The 18,658-nt window shown below is 41.8% G+C and overlaps 1 protein-coding gene across 3 annotated transcripts in view; it reads left to right on the top strand.

Annotated features, from left to right (window-relative positions):
• The window catches only part of CNTRL (centriolin), an 85,572-nt gene that overhangs the window by 65,576 nt on the left and 1,338 nt on the right, over positions 1-18,658 (top strand). For all 3 annotated transcript variants that reach the window (XM_060014224.1, XM_060014223.1, XM_060014225.1), the window contains 15 exons: positions 98-224; positions 988-1,152; positions 1,923-2,082; positions 3,485-3,600; positions 3,679-3,896; positions 6,293-6,450; positions 7,604-7,677; positions 9,763-9,951; positions 10,391-10,616; positions 11,940-12,145; positions 13,114-13,254; positions 14,886-15,158; positions 15,335-15,397; positions 16,544-16,750; positions 18,384-18,467. In XM_060014224.1, coding sequence (XP_059870207.1) covers positions 98-224; positions 988-1,152; positions 1,923-2,082; positions 3,485-3,600; positions 3,679-3,896; positions 6,293-6,450; positions 7,604-7,677; positions 9,763-9,951; positions 10,391-10,616; positions 11,940-12,145; positions 13,114-13,254; positions 14,886-15,158; positions 15,335-15,397; positions 16,544-16,750; positions 18,384-18,440 — 2,380 coding nt within the window. In that variant the 3' untranslated portion in view covers positions 18,441-18,467. The remainder of the gene's footprint in view (positions 1-97; positions 225-987; positions 1,153-1,922; positions 2,083-3,484; positions 3,601-3,678; positions 3,897-6,292; positions 6,451-7,603; positions 7,678-9,762; positions 9,952-10,390; positions 10,617-11,939; positions 12,146-13,113; positions 13,255-14,885; positions 15,159-15,334; positions 15,398-16,543; positions 16,751-18,383; positions 18,468-18,658) is intronic.

The following is an 18,658-nucleotide window of genomic DNA, read 5'->3' as shown; positions in this document are numbered from 1 at the left end:
ACGGCCTCTGCAGGCCTGCAAGGGGCTTGTGCTGGAAGGCGGCTCTTGGGGCTCTGTCTCCCTTCCAATTTGCTCCAGTACTGCTGGTGCTTTGTAGGCTGCAGAAGCTGCAAAAAGACATCGAGACCGCAGAACGCACTGAGGATCATCACCTGCAGGTGCTTAAAGAGTCGGAGACCCTCCTGCAGGCCCGCAGAGCAGAGCTGGAAAAGCTGAGAAGCCAGGTAGGGCAGCAGACACCTCGAAAACCAGTTCATGCTGCTTGGAAACCTATTATAAAAAGTAAGACATGTTTGATTGTAGAAAAGACTGGAAAATACATAATAAAGTATAAAGCATAAATGAGGCTATATATCTTAGTGCTTAAGAATAGAGTCCAACCCAAATTTGAATCTCAACTCAGTACGATATATTATTGAATAAGTGAGTCTCAAAACACAATATGCTCTGAGAACATTTATGTTAAATGTGTTTATGTATACTTGTGTTTGAATTTTTAGTCTATACCAAAGTACAAACATGGTCATCTGATAAGGGGGGGATTGTGAATATTTTCTATTCCTTTTGCATGTCTGCATTTTCTGCTTTTCTGTAACTAAATATGTATTGCCCTTAAAATTATAAGTTTTAAATTTACAAAATGAATAAATTTTTTAAATCCTTGCCTAACTTCCATTGCCAAGGTGGTTGCCAATTGGAATAAAATATAGATATGAAAGTTCTTTGAAAACCATATCCTGAAGGACAATCATTATTATCATATTGTTGTTTTTGCTGTGATTTAAGTGTTTTTACCTATGTGAGCTCAAGGCCTTTATTAGGCATTTTATGCCTGCAGCCCCCCAGCCTGGCCTTCCTGACTCTTGCAGCTAGGATTGTGAGAATTAGACTACCTCCTTATTTCCCCACACAACCTTTAGCTGGACTAAATATTCTCCATCTCAGCACTTTGTCAGGCTTTGCATTCTTTACTTTTCTTTAATGCAGGTAACAGGTCAGCAGCAGGAGATGGCTGTCTTGGACAGACAGTTGGGGCATAAAAAGGAGGAGCTGCATCTACTCCAGGGAAGCATGGTCCAGGCCAGAGCTGACCTCCAGGAAGCGCTGAGACTGGGAGAAACTGAAGTAGCTGAGAAGTGCAGTCACATCAGGGTACATTTTTCAATAGTTTTTCTTAAGAGTCCTAGTATAGTCCTGTAGATTTATTTTGAGATATTTTCATTGGTTTCCCCCTAAAATGCAAATTTAAATTCCTGCATCTTGCCTCTGTAACGAGCTTGGTGTTGTGCTATCTATCCATGCTGCGGCTGCCGTGCATAGCTCTCCCCCTGTGTTGTTTTCTGGACATGCCCAAGGTTTTATGCCTCTGTGCCTTTCTCATTCTGTTTCTTCTCTAGGAATTCCCTTTCTGGGAATGTTCAGATCTGACCCAGCTTCCATGGTCCAGCTTCATGCCACTAAGAAGACGTCCCCAACTTTTCCTTTACCCTGGAAGGAGTTTCTCTCGATTCTGAGTTTGGTAGCACTCTGCACATTTCCTAGGGCACCGTAGCCTTTCGTGATCATGTTTCTGTTCCCTGCCTTATTTCCCCACCAGGTGCTAAACCCCTTGAGGGCAGGAGATGTGTCCGAGTCAGCCTTTTTTCTCTGCAACACATTGCTTTGCTCATAGTAAATAGTGCATATAAATTTTAAATGAAGATAACGTGTTACTTTTTTACTTCTATTATACTAAAATATGTTAGTGTAAAATATAGTGCTGTTCTTGACGTAAAACTCAGACATGAGCTTGTTTCCAAATGAGAATTTCTATGAAATGAGACAGTTAATAACAGAACTGATTTTAAAGTAATTTCTATTCATAACTTGGTGAAGGTGGGTTGACTTTTTTCTTTTCTTTTCTTTTCTTTTTCTTTGCACAGGAACTAAAATCTCTTCTGGAAGAACTGAGTTTTCAGAAGGGAGAACTGAATGTCCAGATTAGTGAGAAAAAAGATCAACTTTCACTTATAAAGCAGGAAATTGAAAAAGAGGAAGAAAATCTCCAGGTAGTTTTAGGGCAAATGTCTAAACATAAAACTGGTAAGTTTAAAGTTTAACCTTATTTCTAATCAAAGAAAAGCAGATTATAAAAGGAATATGATATTTTCTGCCACTCAAATTGACTAAAAGCAAAATAATCATCTTCATTGCTGACCAGGGTGTGATGAAAGAAGAGCACTTACAGGCTGTTGATTGAAGTATAAAATGGAACAACCTCCCAGTGTCTTAAGACTATTAAACTCACACCTGTTAAACCGGATAGCCCATTTCCAGTTATCTAGAGAGGGCAAGCGTTTATGTACATCGCAGCAATATTTATTTTATTTCTCTCTCTTTTTTTTTTTTTAAGAAGTAAGCCTTTATTTCCTAGTTTTACAAATTAAGTTGACTGAGTCAGTTACTTGCAACAGAAATTGTAATGACAAAATTTGGAAACAAATGACTAATTTAAAAACCATATTTTGGGCTTCCCTGGTGGCATAGTAGTTAAGAATGCACCTGCCAATGCAGGGGACACGGGTTCGAGCCCTGGTCCAGGAAGATCCCCCATGCCGCGCAGCAACTAAGCCCGTGCGCCACAACTACTGGGCCTGCACTCCAGAGCCCGCGAGCCACAACTCCTGAAGCCCGGGTGCCTAGAGCCCGTGCTCTGCAGCAAGAGAAGCCACCGCAATGAGAAGCCCGCACACCGCAACCAAGAGTAGCCCCCGCTCACTGCAACTAGTGAAAGCCCACGCACAGCAACAAAGACCCAATGCAGCCAAAAATAAATAAATAAAATAAATAAATTTGTTTTAAAAACATATTTTAACATTTAATGACATGTAAAAATGCTGATGAAAGAAGAGTGAAAAAATAGATAAAAACTGAATATTGATTGTAGTCCCAATTTATTTTAAAATATATATATGTGTGTGTGTCTATTCGTGTGCGTGCAGTCCTGGTAGGGAATACATCAAAATGCTATTGCAGTAGTGATTGTCTTTGGATGGTAGGATAATGATGGGTTTTCATTTTTTTCTTTTATACTTTTTTCAAATTTTCTATAATGAACAAATATTTTTATAATCAGATAAAAGTAGTTAATATTTAAAAGTCTATATTTCAAAGGACAAAAGAATTGTTATATAAATGTCAGCTGATATATTTTAAAGTTTTTCCTATTTTGATTTAAATTCTTTTAGGTAGGGTAAGTACTTTTTAGAACTAGGTCTCTGTTGAATGTTTTTGTTTAAATGTTTATAACAAATTAGTGTTTAGCAATACTTTTAAAGGCTTTTTACATTCAGAATATAATTAATTAGCTCCATTAATTCAGCACAACAAATATATTTTTATTATCTTTTGTTTCTTGTATCAGCCAGTAACATTATTTTCTGTTTCATTTTGTAAATGTTTCCACATTCATTTAATAGCCTGGACCATGCTTTGTTTCTGTTAGAACTAAAGAATATTCTGGACATGTTGCAACTTGAAAACAATGAGCTGCAAGGTTTGAAGCTACAACATGACCAAAAGGTGTCTGAGTTAGAGAAGGCTCAGGTTGAAGTGCTAGAGGTAATAAAGCTGTTTTACCAGTAGTGAACCGCGGTCTTTCTCAGTTTGCATGGCTGACTTCTCTTTTATCTGCTTTAGGAGAAACTGGAGTTGGACAGTTTGCAGCAGACAGCCCTGCGACAGAAAGGGGAAATGGAGTGGCAGAAGCAGCTCTTGGAGAGGGACAAACGAGAAATGGAGCGAATAACTGCTGAGACCCGAGCACTGCAGTTGTGTGTTGAGTCTTTGTGCAAACAAAAGGAAGATCTCGAAGAGAAATGTGATGGCTGGGAGAAGAAGTTGGCACAAACCAAACGGTGAGAGCAGGAACAAGTAAGCTTGTAAGATCCCATCTGGAAGGCTAAAGCATTATTAACACACTATTCAAAAAATTGGAAAATTGAGAAAAGGCAAAAAAATACAAAATACGCCACAAACTCAGTATCACAATGCAATACACCAATAGCATTTTTGGGTGAATTCTCCTTTTAGGTTTTTTTTTTTTCCCCAAAAGCATTTTTTAAAATAAATTGTTGTGATTTCTTTTTTTAATAAAAGAATATATGCTTGTTCGTGTGTAGGCAGACCCAATCTTAACCCATTGTTAAGATTCAGTTCTCCTCAAATTTCATCTATAGATTCAAAACAATCACAGTCAAAATCCCAACAGGTTTTTTAAATAGAAATTGGCCATCTGATTCTAAAATTCATACTGAAATGCAGAGGACCTAGAATAGAATCTAAAACTTTTTAGATATGACACCAAAACAACTTTGAAAAAGAAGAACAAAAGTTTAGGGCTAATACTATGTGATTTCAAGACAGTATACAGCTATGGTAATCAAAACACTGTGGTGTTGGTATAAAGATAGACAAAAAGGTCAAAGGAACAGAACAGAAGTCTGCAAGTAAACTCACAAATATATGCACAACTGATTTTGACAAAGATGCAAAGTAGAGAAAAGATGGTGTTTTCAAAACTGTTGCTAAAAGCACTACGTATCCAAAACCAAATAAATGAACCTTGATCTATACCTCACACTACATATAAAAATTAACAAACATAAATGTAAACCAAAATATAAAACTTGTAGAGAAAACATAGGGGGAAAAAAATCTTTGTGGCCGTGGGTTAGGCAAAAATTCCTTAGATAAGACGCTGAAAGCATGATCCATAAAAGAGTAAGTTGATAAAATTGGACCTCATCAAAATTTAAAACTTCTGTTTCTCAAAAGACACTGTTGAGATAATGAACAGACATGTCACAGACTGCGAGAGAAATCCTGGCAACCATGTATCCGATAAAGGACGTGTACCCAGGATATAATGAACTCTCAAAACTCAGTAATTAGAAAATGAAGAACCCAATTTTTCAAATGGGCAAGAGATTTGAAATTTTATTTAAGAAAATATATGGATGGCAGATAAGCACATGAAAAGATGCTTGGTATCATTAACCATTAGGGAAATGCAAATTAAAACCACAATTAGATATCATTACACACCTAATAGAATAGCTAAGATTAAACACTGACCATATCAAATGCTAGCGAGGAACTTTCATACACAATTGATGGGAGTATAAAATGTTAGTAAGACCTCTTTGGAAAATAGTTTGGCAGTTACTTAAAAATGCAAGCATACACCTAGCAGAAGATCTAGCTTTCTCACACCTAGAGGTGAAAGCATGTGTCCATACCAAAACTGTACACTGATGTTCATAGCGGCTTTATTTGCAGTAGCCAAAACTGGAAACAACCTAAATGCCCATCAGCTGGTGAATGGATTAGCAAATTATAGTATAGCCATACCACAGAATACTACTCAGCAATAAAAAGCAATGGAGGATTGATACAGACAAATTCAAGGATGAATCTCAAAGTAACTATGCTTACTGAAAGAAGCCAGACAAAAACCAGTCCATAGTATATGATTCCATTCGTGTAAAGGAATGCATGCTCATACATATCTTTTTTGGGTAAATCCTATTATACATACAGTGTGTTTCCTGCATTTGCACTTATCAGAAGTTAGTGATCCATTTTAATCACGTTTTTTTTAATTAATTTATTTTTTGGCTGCGTTGGGTCTTCATTGCTGCGCGCAGGCTTTCTCTAGTTGTGGCAAGTGGGGGCTACTCTTCGTTGTGGTGCGCGGGCTTCTCATTGCAGTTACTCCTCTTGTTGCAGAGCACGGGCTTTAGCCACATGGGCTCAGTAGCTGTGGCTCAAGGGCTGTAGAGCACAGGCTCGGTAGTTGTGGCGCACGGGCTTAGCTGCTCCGCAGCATGTGGGATCTTCCCAGACCAGGGCTCGAACCCGTGTCCCCTGCATTGGCAGGTGGATTCTTAACCACTGTGCCACCAGGGAAGTCCTTAATCACATTTTTGGAATTACAAGTGCTATCCATGTTATCCCTGATTTTTATAAAACCTCGGTTTAGCAAGTCACTTTTTGAAATGATAAACATTTCCAAATGTTCTATTTGGAAAGCTGAAAATAAGATTTCTTTTGAAAATGAGTTGAAGAGCCTTACATTTTGTTAATATTTAATAACATTTAATAATTTGGTAAAGTATTAATATTTATTTATTAATATCATCCAGACTCCACAACTACATTGTGAAATATAACACTATTCCTTAGTTGTCGCTTGTGTGTGCTTAGACATTTTGTATTTGACAGTCTAACTTATTCTCCATTTGTATTGTAGGGTTTTAGCAGCTACAGAGGAGAATAGCAGAACAAAGCAATCAGACTTAGAAAAGTTGGAAGTGGATGTCAGAAAACTGCAGCAGGAGCTAGACCAACTAAACAGAAACAAACTCTCACTGCATAAAGACATCGCAGCCATGCAGCAGCAGCTCCAGGGTATGAGGCAGCACAACAGGAGAGATGGGACTTTCTTCCTTTTGCTAGATTCTTTATTTAATTGTTTGCTGTCGTATTACAGAAATAATTCATGCTACAGGGCATGGGGCTTCTTTTAGAAGTGAGAAAAATGTTCTAAAATTAGGTATGGTGGTGGTTGTACAACTCTGTGAACTTACGGAAAGCCATGAAATTGTATACTTTAAATGGGTGGAAAATGCATGGTATGAGAATTACATCTCAGTAAAGCTATTTTTTAAAAAAACTAATTCATATTCTTTAGAGAACAATTTAAAAACATAGCAAAATGACAAAATAAAAATTACTATTCACCTCACTCCTCAGAGATAATTTCTATTATCAATTTAGTAAATATCCCTCCAGATTTTTCCTTGGGGCGTGTGTGTGTGTGTGTGTGTGTGTGTGTGTGTGTGTGTGTGTGTAGATTTAAAAACAAAGATGCAAATAACATCTTAATTACCAACTCTTTATAAAGCCTCATGATTGTTTATTTATAAGTTACTAAGTAATCCTAGCCAGCAGTATACTGTTGAGCACTTACTGTGTCCTGGACATGATGCAGGTGTTTCATATGCATTTTATCACTTAATCCTTATAACATTTTTATGAGGTAGAAACTATTATTTCACCCATTTACAGATAAAGCAACTTAAGCCTAGTTTCCTTGCGACTTGCCTAAGCGAGAAGTGACTTGCTCAAGCTTACACAGCTAGTAAGTGACAAAACCAGTACAGATATAAAATTTATTCCCAAACTGTCTTCCTGAAAGGTTGTACCAAATTTATATTTTTATCAGCAATGTGGAAGATACCTGTTTCTAAACCATGCACCTCATCAACATGAGGTATTATTATGTGTAAATTTTCATCGTGAGGTTTTGAACATGTAACATGTCTTTTTTTTTTTTTTTTTTGAACATGCAAGTCTTTAAAAACGTGGGCTCCAAGTCCAGATCTGGATTGCGCATCATGTACCTCTCTTTTGGCCTTTAATAAGATAGGGTGGCATAGTCATACATTTAACAGAAGAAAGTATAAATTCACTTCTACTCTACTTCTCTGAGTGGACTGATAGGAATCTGGAACATGTATACATAAGTATTTCTTATTTTATGTAAATGTTATTTCTGTAGAGAAACGGGAAGCAGTAAACTCATTACAGGAGGAACTAGCTGATGTCCAAGACCACTTGAACCTAGCAAAACAGGTAAGCCTCACAAAGGTAATCTTCTAGTAGTGTCCTGAAGGCATGCAGATAATTGGTTGAAATAACAAATCAAGTAGGCTGGTTCCTTTTCACATGAGCAGGTCCCTTAGAACCATTTATCAAACACAAGTATAAGATATACAAAAATTTTGATGCAGAGCAGTGATTTTCCAGTTTATTTTATCCCTAGAATTCTTTATTCAAACAACGTTTTACTCGAAGCTAATAAGTAAGGTCATGGCTAAAAGAGCCCAACAGTCCCTCAGCAGCCACTCTGGGGGCTTCAGGGACCAGATGGATCATCTCTTACCCATGGCACAGATGAGGCCTGCAAAGGCTGGGCTTAGATTTGATCACTCGTTGAGCTGCAGAATCATGGCCAAATCTGGGCCTTCATCTTGTCAGGTGTTGAATAGAGCAGATTCTTTTTTTTTTTTTTTAATTATTTATTTATTTGGCTGCATTGGATCTTTGTTGCTGAGCACGGGCTTTCTCTAGTTGCGGTGAGCAGGGGCTGCTCTTCATTGTGGTGCACGGGCTTCTCATTGTGGTGGCTTCCCTTGTTGCGGAGCATGGGCTCTAGGCGCACGGGCTTCAGTAGTTGTGGCACACGGGCTCAGTAGTTGTGGCTCGTGGGCTCTACAGCGCAGGCTCAGTAGTTGCAGCACACAGGCTTAGTTGCTCCGCGGCGTGTGGGATCTTCCCAGAGCAGGGCTCGAACCCTTGTCCCCTGCATTGGCAGGCAGATTCTCAACCACTGCACCACCAGGGAAGCCCCTAGAGCAGATTCTTTTTACCCTTGTACTTCTGATCATCTTCTTGAGGTAATTCAGTGTTGTCCTGTGAGAGTATTGCCAAAATTTGAATTTCAGAGAAACTCAAGCAAGTTTTGGGCCTCAGTTTCCACTCTGTAAATTACAGGTTAGATTAGACATCTAAATTCTCCTCCTTCTACCTTTAAGATTCTGTGTTTCTAAGATATATAAAACTGAAATTAGGGCTTCCCTGGTGGCACAGTGGTTGAGAGTCCACCTGCTGATGCAGGGAACACGGGTTTGTGCCCTGGTCCGGGAAGATCCCACATGCCACGGAGCGGCTAGGCCCGTGAGCCATGGCCACTGGGCCTGCGCGTCCAGAGCCTGTGCTCCGCAACAGGAGAGGCCACAACAGTGAGAGGCCCGCGTACCGCAAAAAAAAAAAAAAAAAAACTTAAATTATTCTATTTTTTTTAAGAAGTCTCATACAGGTTCGTAGGAATATTTTCTGTGTTGTTAGAAATATGGTAACTTTTTCTAAAGTGCTTAATTTGGGTTCCTTGAAGAAAGAAGTATTTATTGTTGTCTGAGGTTTTTTTTTTGGCTGTGTTGGGTCTTTGTTGCTGCGCGTGGGCTTTCTCTAGTTGTGGCGAGCGGGGGCTACTCTTCGCTGCGGTGCGTGGGCTTCTCATTGTGGTGGCTTCTCTTGTTGTGGAACATGGGCTCTAGGCACGCTCGGGCTTCAGTAGTTGTGTTGTGTGGGCTCAGTAGTTGTGGCTTGCAGGCTCTAGAGCACAGGCTTAGTAGTTGTGGCGCAGGGGCTTAGTCGCTCCACGGCATGTGGGATCTTCCCGGACCAGGGCTCAAACCCGTGTCCCCTGCATTGGCAGGCGGATTCTTAACCACTGCACCACCAGGGAAGTCCTGTTGTCTGAGTTTTTTAACCTGTATAAATATTTCAAATAGTAACAAAACCATGACTTTAGGTTCATTTTCAGAGTTAAGCCTTATTCACAGCTTTTCTTAATCTTAGCAATCCTGTGAGGTGGGTGTTGTTTACTCCCATCTCAGTGACAAGGCAGCTAAAGCTCGGAGGAACTGAGTCTCTTGCTGAGGTTCTGACATCTCTGTCATCCTAGGTACTAAAAAGAGGGAAGCCAGTGATTAAGTTGAGTTCCAGGTACCTTTGTATGTTTGTTGAAATAATAAAGGATATGGAACTTTTACGCTTTAATTTTGTCAGACTTAGTAGATAGATGTAGCTGTGACACTAGCCACCTGTAATGAAGGTGGCTTTGTCCGTAGTTTCAATTTGTTCTTTCACCTGAAGGACCTGCTCCACACCACCAAGCGTCAGGATGTACTGCTCAGTGAGCAGACCAGGCTCCAGGAGGACATCAGAGAACAAGTAAAGAAGTTGGAAGTCTGCCGAAAAGAAGAGGAAACAAAACAACAACAACTGCAGGTGTTTCAGAATGAAGTTGAAGAAAACAAGGCCAAACTAGCCCAACAGGAAATGGTACCGCACATCTATGACGTTATATAAGAGGAAACATTTTATCACTTGTGTGAGCTTTTTTCCCCTGGCACAAAGCTGCTGAGAAGTATCCCCCTTGGGACTAGCTTCCCTTACCTGCCCTGTGTGACCAGAGGGGAGTTTACACCAACTCTTTAACTCCCTTGGTATTAATATTACGGGCCATTAAGACCATAGAACAGGCCCGGTAAGGAATCTTGAAGGCTACGTGCCAGTTCCTGCTTGAATCCCCTCCTCACATGCTGGCCAAACAGTTTTCCAGTCCCTACTTGATCACCTTTGTAAAGAGAACTCACTCTCTGTCCCCATGGGCTGTTTTCTACTTTCTGTTGAACTGGAATCTATCTAGTGTCCATGAAGATTCCCTCAGGGCACTGGGTATTTGTTATTTTATGACTAACTAAGGTTGTTCTCTATTAAGATGTTTCAGAGACTCCAGAAAGAGAGAGAAAGTGAAGAAGAAAAATTAGAAGCCAGTAGAGTGACACTGAAGGAGCAGCGGCACCAGCTGGAAAAGGAGATAGCAGACCAGCAAAGCAGACTGGAGCAGGTGCTGACCAAGGTGTTGGTGGCTGAAGAGCGCATCAGGACTCTGCAGGAAGAGGAAAGGTGGGGTGAGACCCTGGAGAAGACGCTCTCCCAAACCCGTATGTATTCTGGAACATTGCACTGAGGGCGGGGAAATCTGCTGATTGTCGAGTAAAATGTGTGAAGGAGTCCCAGGCCCCAGCTATAGCCCAGACGGGAGGCACAGGACAAGCACAGTGGGAAGAATGGTCCCTCATTTGATCCTCCCAGCCCTGTGAGAGAAGAGGAAACAGGCTCAGAGGGACAGAGGGAATTTGTCTTTATGGAGATAGGATTTGGTTCCAAGACTGTCAGGTCTTTTTACTTTTACTGTATTGCTTTCTTCGAGAGTGCTGTCTCAAGGGAGTGGAACATTAAGGCAGAGAAGTGCCAAAAGGTGCTCTAGAGGCTTTCTGTAAAGGACATTACTTCTGAGCTTTGGAACAATGATCCATTTCATCTCAATCTAGTAAAAAACCCACAATATTAACAATTCTACTTCTGTCTAAATTTGACATAGCGAATGGTACCAAGATACAGATGTTGGCCTTTGGGTTTGTTTACTCTCTCGAGCCATACATAAATGAAGTTGACATGGGAATCCAGGGTAAATGATCGTTCTCACATCAATAAATGAGTTTTCTTTTTCTTAGGCTTTAGGTTTTAATAATGCTCAGAAAATGTTGTTCTACCTTGAGTGAACTCAGTGGACTTGGGACCTGAAAGGGTTATTATTCCTTTTTTCCCTGGGAACTCTTGATGCATCCAGACCCAACCATTTCATTAGGAAACTGAAACCTAACAAATATGCCGAGTCTGACCATGCCAGAGGTGTGAGAAGTGAAATCTGGGCGGCGTGTTGCTTTACAGAGGGTGATTAGAAAAACCTGTGTTAAGTATCACTGTTGTGCATAAGCGTTATTTATTGAGTACTCACTGTGTACTAGGTGTTTGCATACACGATTCCCATTAAACACCAGGAAATACGTTTCTTCTGTAGAAAATAAGATGTGTGCCATTCCAAATCCTGTGTTCTTTCCTCTGCGCTGCCTCCCATGAAGGAAGAAATACTGTGTGCCCCCCTTTATTAAAATTAGGTTTATAAAAAACATTTCAGTAGTCTGTTCCATGTTCCCTGCACCTCAGGGTTGGTGCTCTCTGGTCTCAAAGACTCAAAAGGGAAGACAGTTGCTGTCTGTCACTTTGGGATCAGGCCTCTGGGAACAAATTACATCAAGAGGCACCCTTCTCTGGGCCTTTTTCTGGGCCTCTGGTGTGGGTCAGGGGAGATCTGGACGACTGAGTGACAGAGCAAAGTGCCTGAGTGGGTGGCATGTCGTTGTGGAGTCTGCCCACGGCCAGCCCAGAGCCTCGGGCTAAACTACCTAAAATGCTCATTTCAGAACGACAGCTTTCAGAACGGGAACAGCAGTTACTGGAGAAGTCAGGCGAGCTTCTGGCTCTGCAGAAGGAGACGGACTCTGTGAGGGCGGACTTCAGCCTCTTGCGGAACCAGTTCCTGACAGAGAGAAAGCAAGCCGAGAAGCAGGTCGCCGGCCTCAAGGAAGCACTTAAGATCCAGCGGAGTCAGCTGGAGAAGAACCTTCTCGTGAGTATCCGCTGCCCAGGCAGTTTATGAGGAGATGACGCCTTTACGTTTTTAACTAAAATACTTCTTCAAGGTAGAGAAAATAAATTACCTGTCAACCAAGTCCCTAACCCAACTGTGATTTGTGGTGCATTTACGTGTAATTTGTTCCTGAAGCTGATGGTAGATTTTGCCAGAGTCTGGGCTCAGCCCTAGAGGAGCTGTCTGGCTGGCTGGAACGATGGTCGTGTGCACAGACAATGTCAGCACTGAGCAGAGCTCAGCGGTCCAGCCTCCCCAGCAGGGTCGAGGAGGGAGCTGGGGAAGGAAAGCCTCTAAAGACATTCTTACCCAGCTGCAGTCTGTGCTCACACGTTTTTCTCATCACGCCCTTTTCGGTCAACGTTAGCTTTAATTAATCATTATCCTGAAACCGGGAAGCTCAACCTACCATGGTTTTATCCCTGGAGATAAACTGTGGGAGGTGACACTCAGATGAGTTCAAAACAGCGTATGGTGGGTGGAGGCCAGTGGGCAGCAACGGGGGCTGTCACAGGAATGTATTTTTCTAACACCCTTTGGAGGAATTAATGTAGCCCTGTTGAATGGTACTTTCCAACCAGGTGTGTTTCCCTAAGGGTGACACACTTACAACCAGTGATGGGCAACATGATTGTAAAGATAGTATGTAGATGTCTAGATTTTAATCCTCCCAGGAACCCTATGATGGTGGCTATAGTTAACATCTTACAGACAAGGGAAAGTAACCTAGTATCAATGGTAATGTTGCAGATCTAGGATTCAGACTCTGGGCTGACAGACTGACCGACCACATGTTTACTCCCAGCTCTACCACAGCTGCTAAAGAAGGCAGGTAGATTATCCCCATTTTATAGCTGAAGCCTAGACGAGAAATGAAGTCACAGAGCTAGTGAGTGCGTAAGCCAGCAACGCACACCTCCAGAGCCATCCTCCTCCTCTGGTGCTAGGAGCAAAAGCAGGAGAACAGCTGCATGCAGAAGGAAATGGCAACCATCGAGCAGGTGGCCCAGGACAACCACGAGCGGGCCAGGCGCCTGATGAAGGAGCTCAGCCAGATGCAGCAGGAGTACGCAGAGCTCAAGAAGCAGGTGCGCCCACACCCCACGGGACTCAGGCAGAGCTATATTTCTTCAGTAGCTCTTTTAAAAGGAGTATTTCTTTGGGAAAGTCGTGAAAAGCTAATTAATCAAATCTGTTTTTCTAGTTTTGAAATGTAGAAATGTACCTCCACAAGAAAAAAAGTATTTGTTCAAAATATACTTTTTTAAAATTAATTTTTATTGGAGTAGAGTTGCTTTACAATGTTGTGTTAGTTTCTACTGTACAGCAAAGTGAATCAGCCATACATATACATATATCCCCTCTTTTTTGGATTTCCTTCCCATTTAGGTCACCACAGTGCATTAGAGTTCGCTGTGCTATACAGTAGGTTCTCATTAGTTATCTATTATATACATAGTATCAATAGTGTCAAAATATACTTTTAAAATGCCCTTAAGTTCAACAAGGTTTTTATGTTAGTTTTTTTTTTTGTTAGTTTTTGAAAGAAAAATAGCAGCTCTTCAGCATAAAATTTTATCATGTCCCAAAGCGCTGTATTGAAATGTTAGATTTTATGTCAGAAACAAGTCTATAAGAGCCAAACCCCTGGGGAAGGAAAAAATGACCCCCGGGAAAACCTTTGATAACCTGTAACGTTGCCAAGCTGAGGGTGGGAAAGCAGTTCACGCTAGATGGAGAGTCTAACCCTAGACCCCCCCTGGTGTCCCTCAGCCATTGGCAGCAGCTGGGCCACCCCAGAGCTCTAGTCTAGTCAGGCTGCTGGGGCCACTCGGTTGACCCTGCTACACCTTGTCCTTTGGATAACCCTATGTGGCCATTCAGTTTCATCTGTGCCTATAGCCACCCACCCCCAGCCCTGACACACACACACACACACACAAATAACTTTTATTTAAAGGCCCCCCCAGCCTCTGCAAACTTGGAAGGGCAGTTAGAAGTGGGTATGACTGTAATATCTTCACTAAGCTCTCTATTATGGAGAGAGCCACATAGGGTAGTCTCAGGTCTTAAACACAAACTGTAAAACCTGAGGAAACCTCCAGACTGCCGAAACCACCAGATTCTTCACCCATAAAATGAAAACGTTGGACCAGATCTTTTCTAAGGCCCCTTCCAGCATTAACATTTATAATCTAGATCACTTACGGCTTGTTTAGGTAAATGGCCCTTTTCTCATTTGGGTACCACTAAGGTGCTTTGTATAAATTCTCACCTAGTTCTTGCATTTCGGGATGCAAGGTATTATCTTCATGTTAAATGAGGTAAGACAGGTTCAGAAGTTAGCTAACTTGCCCTAAGTCATACTGGTAATGTTTACTGGAAACGAGATTGGAATCCAGCTCTGTCTAGCTCCAGAGAGACCGACTTCTATAGAGTAATGCACCTTCAAGGAACATGGCACCCATGCTTTTCTAAATGGAAGTTGCTTCAGTCAAATGTCAGTAAAATCGTTTACTTGGTAGCTTGTAGATACTTGGAATAGCTGAAAAATCACAAGTTTTTACCATTCTAATCATAGTAATTAACATTTGTAGGTCTGTAAATACATGACACATGTATTTAAAACATTAAATTTAAATCATTAACAATAACAGTTCAATTCCAGGTAAGTCCCAAACTTTACCTAGTAGTTATTTGACTCTCACTCACTCCTTAGATGGAAAACCAAAAAGATTTGGAAAGAAGACAAATGGAAATCAGTGAAGCAATGAGGACACTTAAGTCTGAAGTGAAAGATGAAATCCGAACCAGCCTGAAGAATCTTAACCAGTTTCTTCCAGAACAACCAGCAGATCTGGAAGCTGTTTTGGAAAGGAACAAAAACCTAGAAGGAGGGCTGGAAAGCTTGAAAGAGAACTTTCCATTCCCCGTGAGTGACAGACCATCACCTTTTGAAGAAAAACTGAATTTTTCTCATGTTCACATAATGGTAAGGGTTTATCCTGCTATTCTGTGGACTTCATCAAAAGATAATTTGGTTCCCACCTACCCTAGATAAGCTCAAACACAGAGTTGAGGATGGAAGAGGGTTAGAGGGGGGAAAGGTGGGTCAGTTACTGATGGTGGTGCTTAGAGACTCTCTGTTTCCCTTTCCCTCTGAAAAAGGATGAACACTGGCGTGGAGAAGCACTCCGAGAGAAACTGCGTCACCGTGAAGATCGACTCAAGGTTGCCCTTTTAAAAGAAAAATACAGTATAAGATACTTGGCATATTGAGGAGAGTGGGGGGAATTGCTCTGTTGCAGCTCTCACGGCAGTTTTATAGATTACACGTTCGAAGCTCAGAGAAGGATCTCTTTCTATAGGCAGCTGAAAACAGGTGTCTAGAATAGGTCATTGTTGACCTAAAAATCTGGGGGTTAAGAGTTTAGGTGGGAGTTGGAAAATGAGAGTGAGTTAGATAGAACAAGAGAGGACAGAATGCATCTTTGGAGAATGGCCACTTACAGCGAGGGCTGAGAAGGAGCCATGGGCGGTACCAAGTGAGTGGAGGCCCTTGACATCAAATAGCCTCCAGCCACATGTGACTGTTTAAATGTAAATTCACTTTAATTAAATCAGGTTAAAAATTCAGTTCTTCAGTTACCACATTTCACGTGCTCAAAGGCCACACATGACCAGTGGCTACTACAGTGGGCAGCACAGATATAGAACATTCCCGTCATCACAGAAAGTTCTATGGGACAGCGCTTGCTGTTGACTTTAATAAGAGAATCATTTCAGAGGTACGGTGGGGAAGCCAGAACGTAGTATGGGGTTGAGGATTACATACATTGTGAGAGACTCTGAAGATATCCAGTATAAACCAATCTTCTAAGTCTGGGCAGTAAGGAGAGAGAGATGAGGCAGTCATTTAATGGGGAGGCCAGGGATGCTGAAATCCTAAGTGTTGTGACAGCAGAGAGAACAGGCTGAGTTGAAGGCCCAGTTAATGACAACACAGAGAGTAGCCATCTGGCACCTCCTTTTTTTTTTTTTTTTTAAAGGACAAGAAGAGGATTTTCAGCAGCCATTCCTATTTTATTATAGTCAGGTTTGCCTATCAAATATTAAACATGGGCTTTCCTGGTGGCGCAGTGGTTGAGAGTCCGCCTGCCAATGCAGGGGACATGGGTTCGTGCCCCGGTCCGGGAAGATCCCACATGCCGCAGAGCGGCTGGGCCCGTGAGCCATGGCCGCTGAGCCTGCGCATCTCCGCAACGGGAGAGGCCACAACAGTGAGAGGCCCGCGTACCGCAAAAAAAAAAAAAAAAAGTTAAACATGAGGAAGGTACCCAGTGTTAGTTCTAATATGTTCTACCATAACACTTTCAGGCCCAGCTTCGACGCTGTATGTCCAAGCAGGCAGAAGTGTTAAGCAAAGGGAAGCGGCAGACAGAGGGCACTTTACACAGCTTGAGGAGACAAGTGGATGCCTTAGGGGAATTGGTCACCAGCACATCTGTAGATTCCACGTCATCACCCAGTGTGTCTCAGCTGGAGTCTTCCCTTGCAGAGGACTCCCATCTTGGACCAAGCCAGGTAGGAGGAAGTTCTTCACAAGGGGTCTGACTTATACATGGAAAGTACCTGAAAGCTTTGGGGTCCATAATCTTGAGGAGACTCAGAAGGATATGAATGCCACCTTCAAATCTCTGAAAAACTTGTCTTAGGAAAGACTTGCTTTTTCATGGTCCCTGGGGAGACTGGAATCAATTGGTTGGTAGATGAATAAAGAGGATAAGCTGATGATTTAGGAAATAGCCTAGGAAACTGGGTGACCTGTCAGGGATATAGTTAATTCTTCTATAAATGCCTTCCATTTCTGGATGTCCTTATCGTCTACTTGGTCAATATAAAGAGTTTAGGGAATTCCCTGGTGGTCCAGTGGTGAGGACTCTGTACTCTCAGTGCTGCGGGCCCGGTTCGATCCCTGGTTGGGGAACTAAAATCCCATAAGCTGGGACTTCCCTGGTGGTGCAGTGGTTAAGAATCCGCCTGCAGGGGACACGGGTTCGAGCCCTGGTCTGGGAAGACCCCACATGCCGCGAAGCAACTAAGCCCGTGCACCACCACTACTGAGCCCACGTGCCACAACTACTAAAGCCTGCGCGCCTAGAGCCCGTGCTCCACAGCAAGAGAAGCCCGCATACCGCAACAAAGACCCAACGCAGCCAAAAATAAAATAAATTAACAACAACAACAACAAAGTTATAAAATCCCATAAGCTGTGCGGCACAGCCAAAAAAAAAGTTTAGACCTCTGAAACCAACTTGGGTCCCAGTTTAGTCTGTCCATTTGGGAAGATGACTGTGCCAACTATTAATCCTCAGCAAAGTTTGAACAGAGTGTGAACTCTTAACTGAGAGTCTACTAGGAAACCCTGGATTTCACAAGTTTTCTATGACTTACGTAAGGTTAATAATTATTTAGAGGAACATAAAATATACTCATGGAATCAGTAACACAGTATTACTGTCAGAGATGGATAATAGCTACCATCTTGTGTGCCTACTGTGTGTGTGTACTAAACACTTTACATATATTATCGCATTTACATCGTGGGAAATAGGATTTATCCCTCTATATAGATAAGGAAATTGTATAAAATGAAAAATGTCAAGGTCACAGCAAAAGACAAAACCAGGACTTAGAGGCTAATCTTTCTTTACCAGAGTGGTATATTGTATGGTTGAGCCATGAGAACATTCAAGGCCAGTTGCATCTTTAATAGACACACAGCTCGCTCATTAGCAGCAGCGCCAAGATTTGAATGATTACCTTAAAACCTTCCATGGTAGGATCCAAGTCAGATACAGGCCAAAACCATCATGGGCCTCAGGGCAGGCCTTGAGGAACAGTGTGTCAGAGGCACAGAGCATTGAAGAGTAGATGACTCTGGAGGTAAGAGAGCCCAGAATAGTGGGAGATGAGTAGACAGGGGTTTGAGGGCCAGGTTAAACTCTTAGCTCATGGTGGCAGCCAGAAGAGTTCAGGTGCTCTAAATCCAGGAGTAACAGAGGAATGTTTGAGGCACAAGGAGTAGAGGTGAGTTTGTTAGAATTATTTTGGACTCTGGAGTCATAATCTAGGTCTACGTGGGATAAAAGTCTGAACTAGGTTGGAATTAAGAGACTGGCTTCTGAGCCTAATGTTTTCTCTTCCTTCATTTCAGAGCTCCTTCCAAGTTCTACAAGGTCCGTCACAATCACTAGACGGTTACCGACACTGATGCCATTCCCAGCCTCCTGCTCACAGGGTACATGTTACAAAGAGTTCTTTTAACCTGCACTTTCAATTGCAAGATCTTGAATTCTAGTTTATCATACAGTCTTAAGAAAAGTAACTTTCTGACTTTTCTCTTGGATAATATCGTATGGTGGTTCATCTTAAAACATTTTTCCGAAGAGGTACTCAGTATATATTTTACCTGTTAGCCATGATGCTATC

The sequence above is a fragment of the Delphinus delphis genome, chromosome 6, assembly GCF_949987515.2.
Source record: "Delphinus delphis chromosome 6, mDelDel1.2, whole genome shotgun sequence".
Lineage (NCBI taxonomy): Eukaryota > Metazoa > Chordata > Mammalia > Artiodactyla > Delphinidae > Delphinus > Delphinus delphis.
This window is presented reverse-complemented; position numbering and strand designations above follow the sequence as displayed.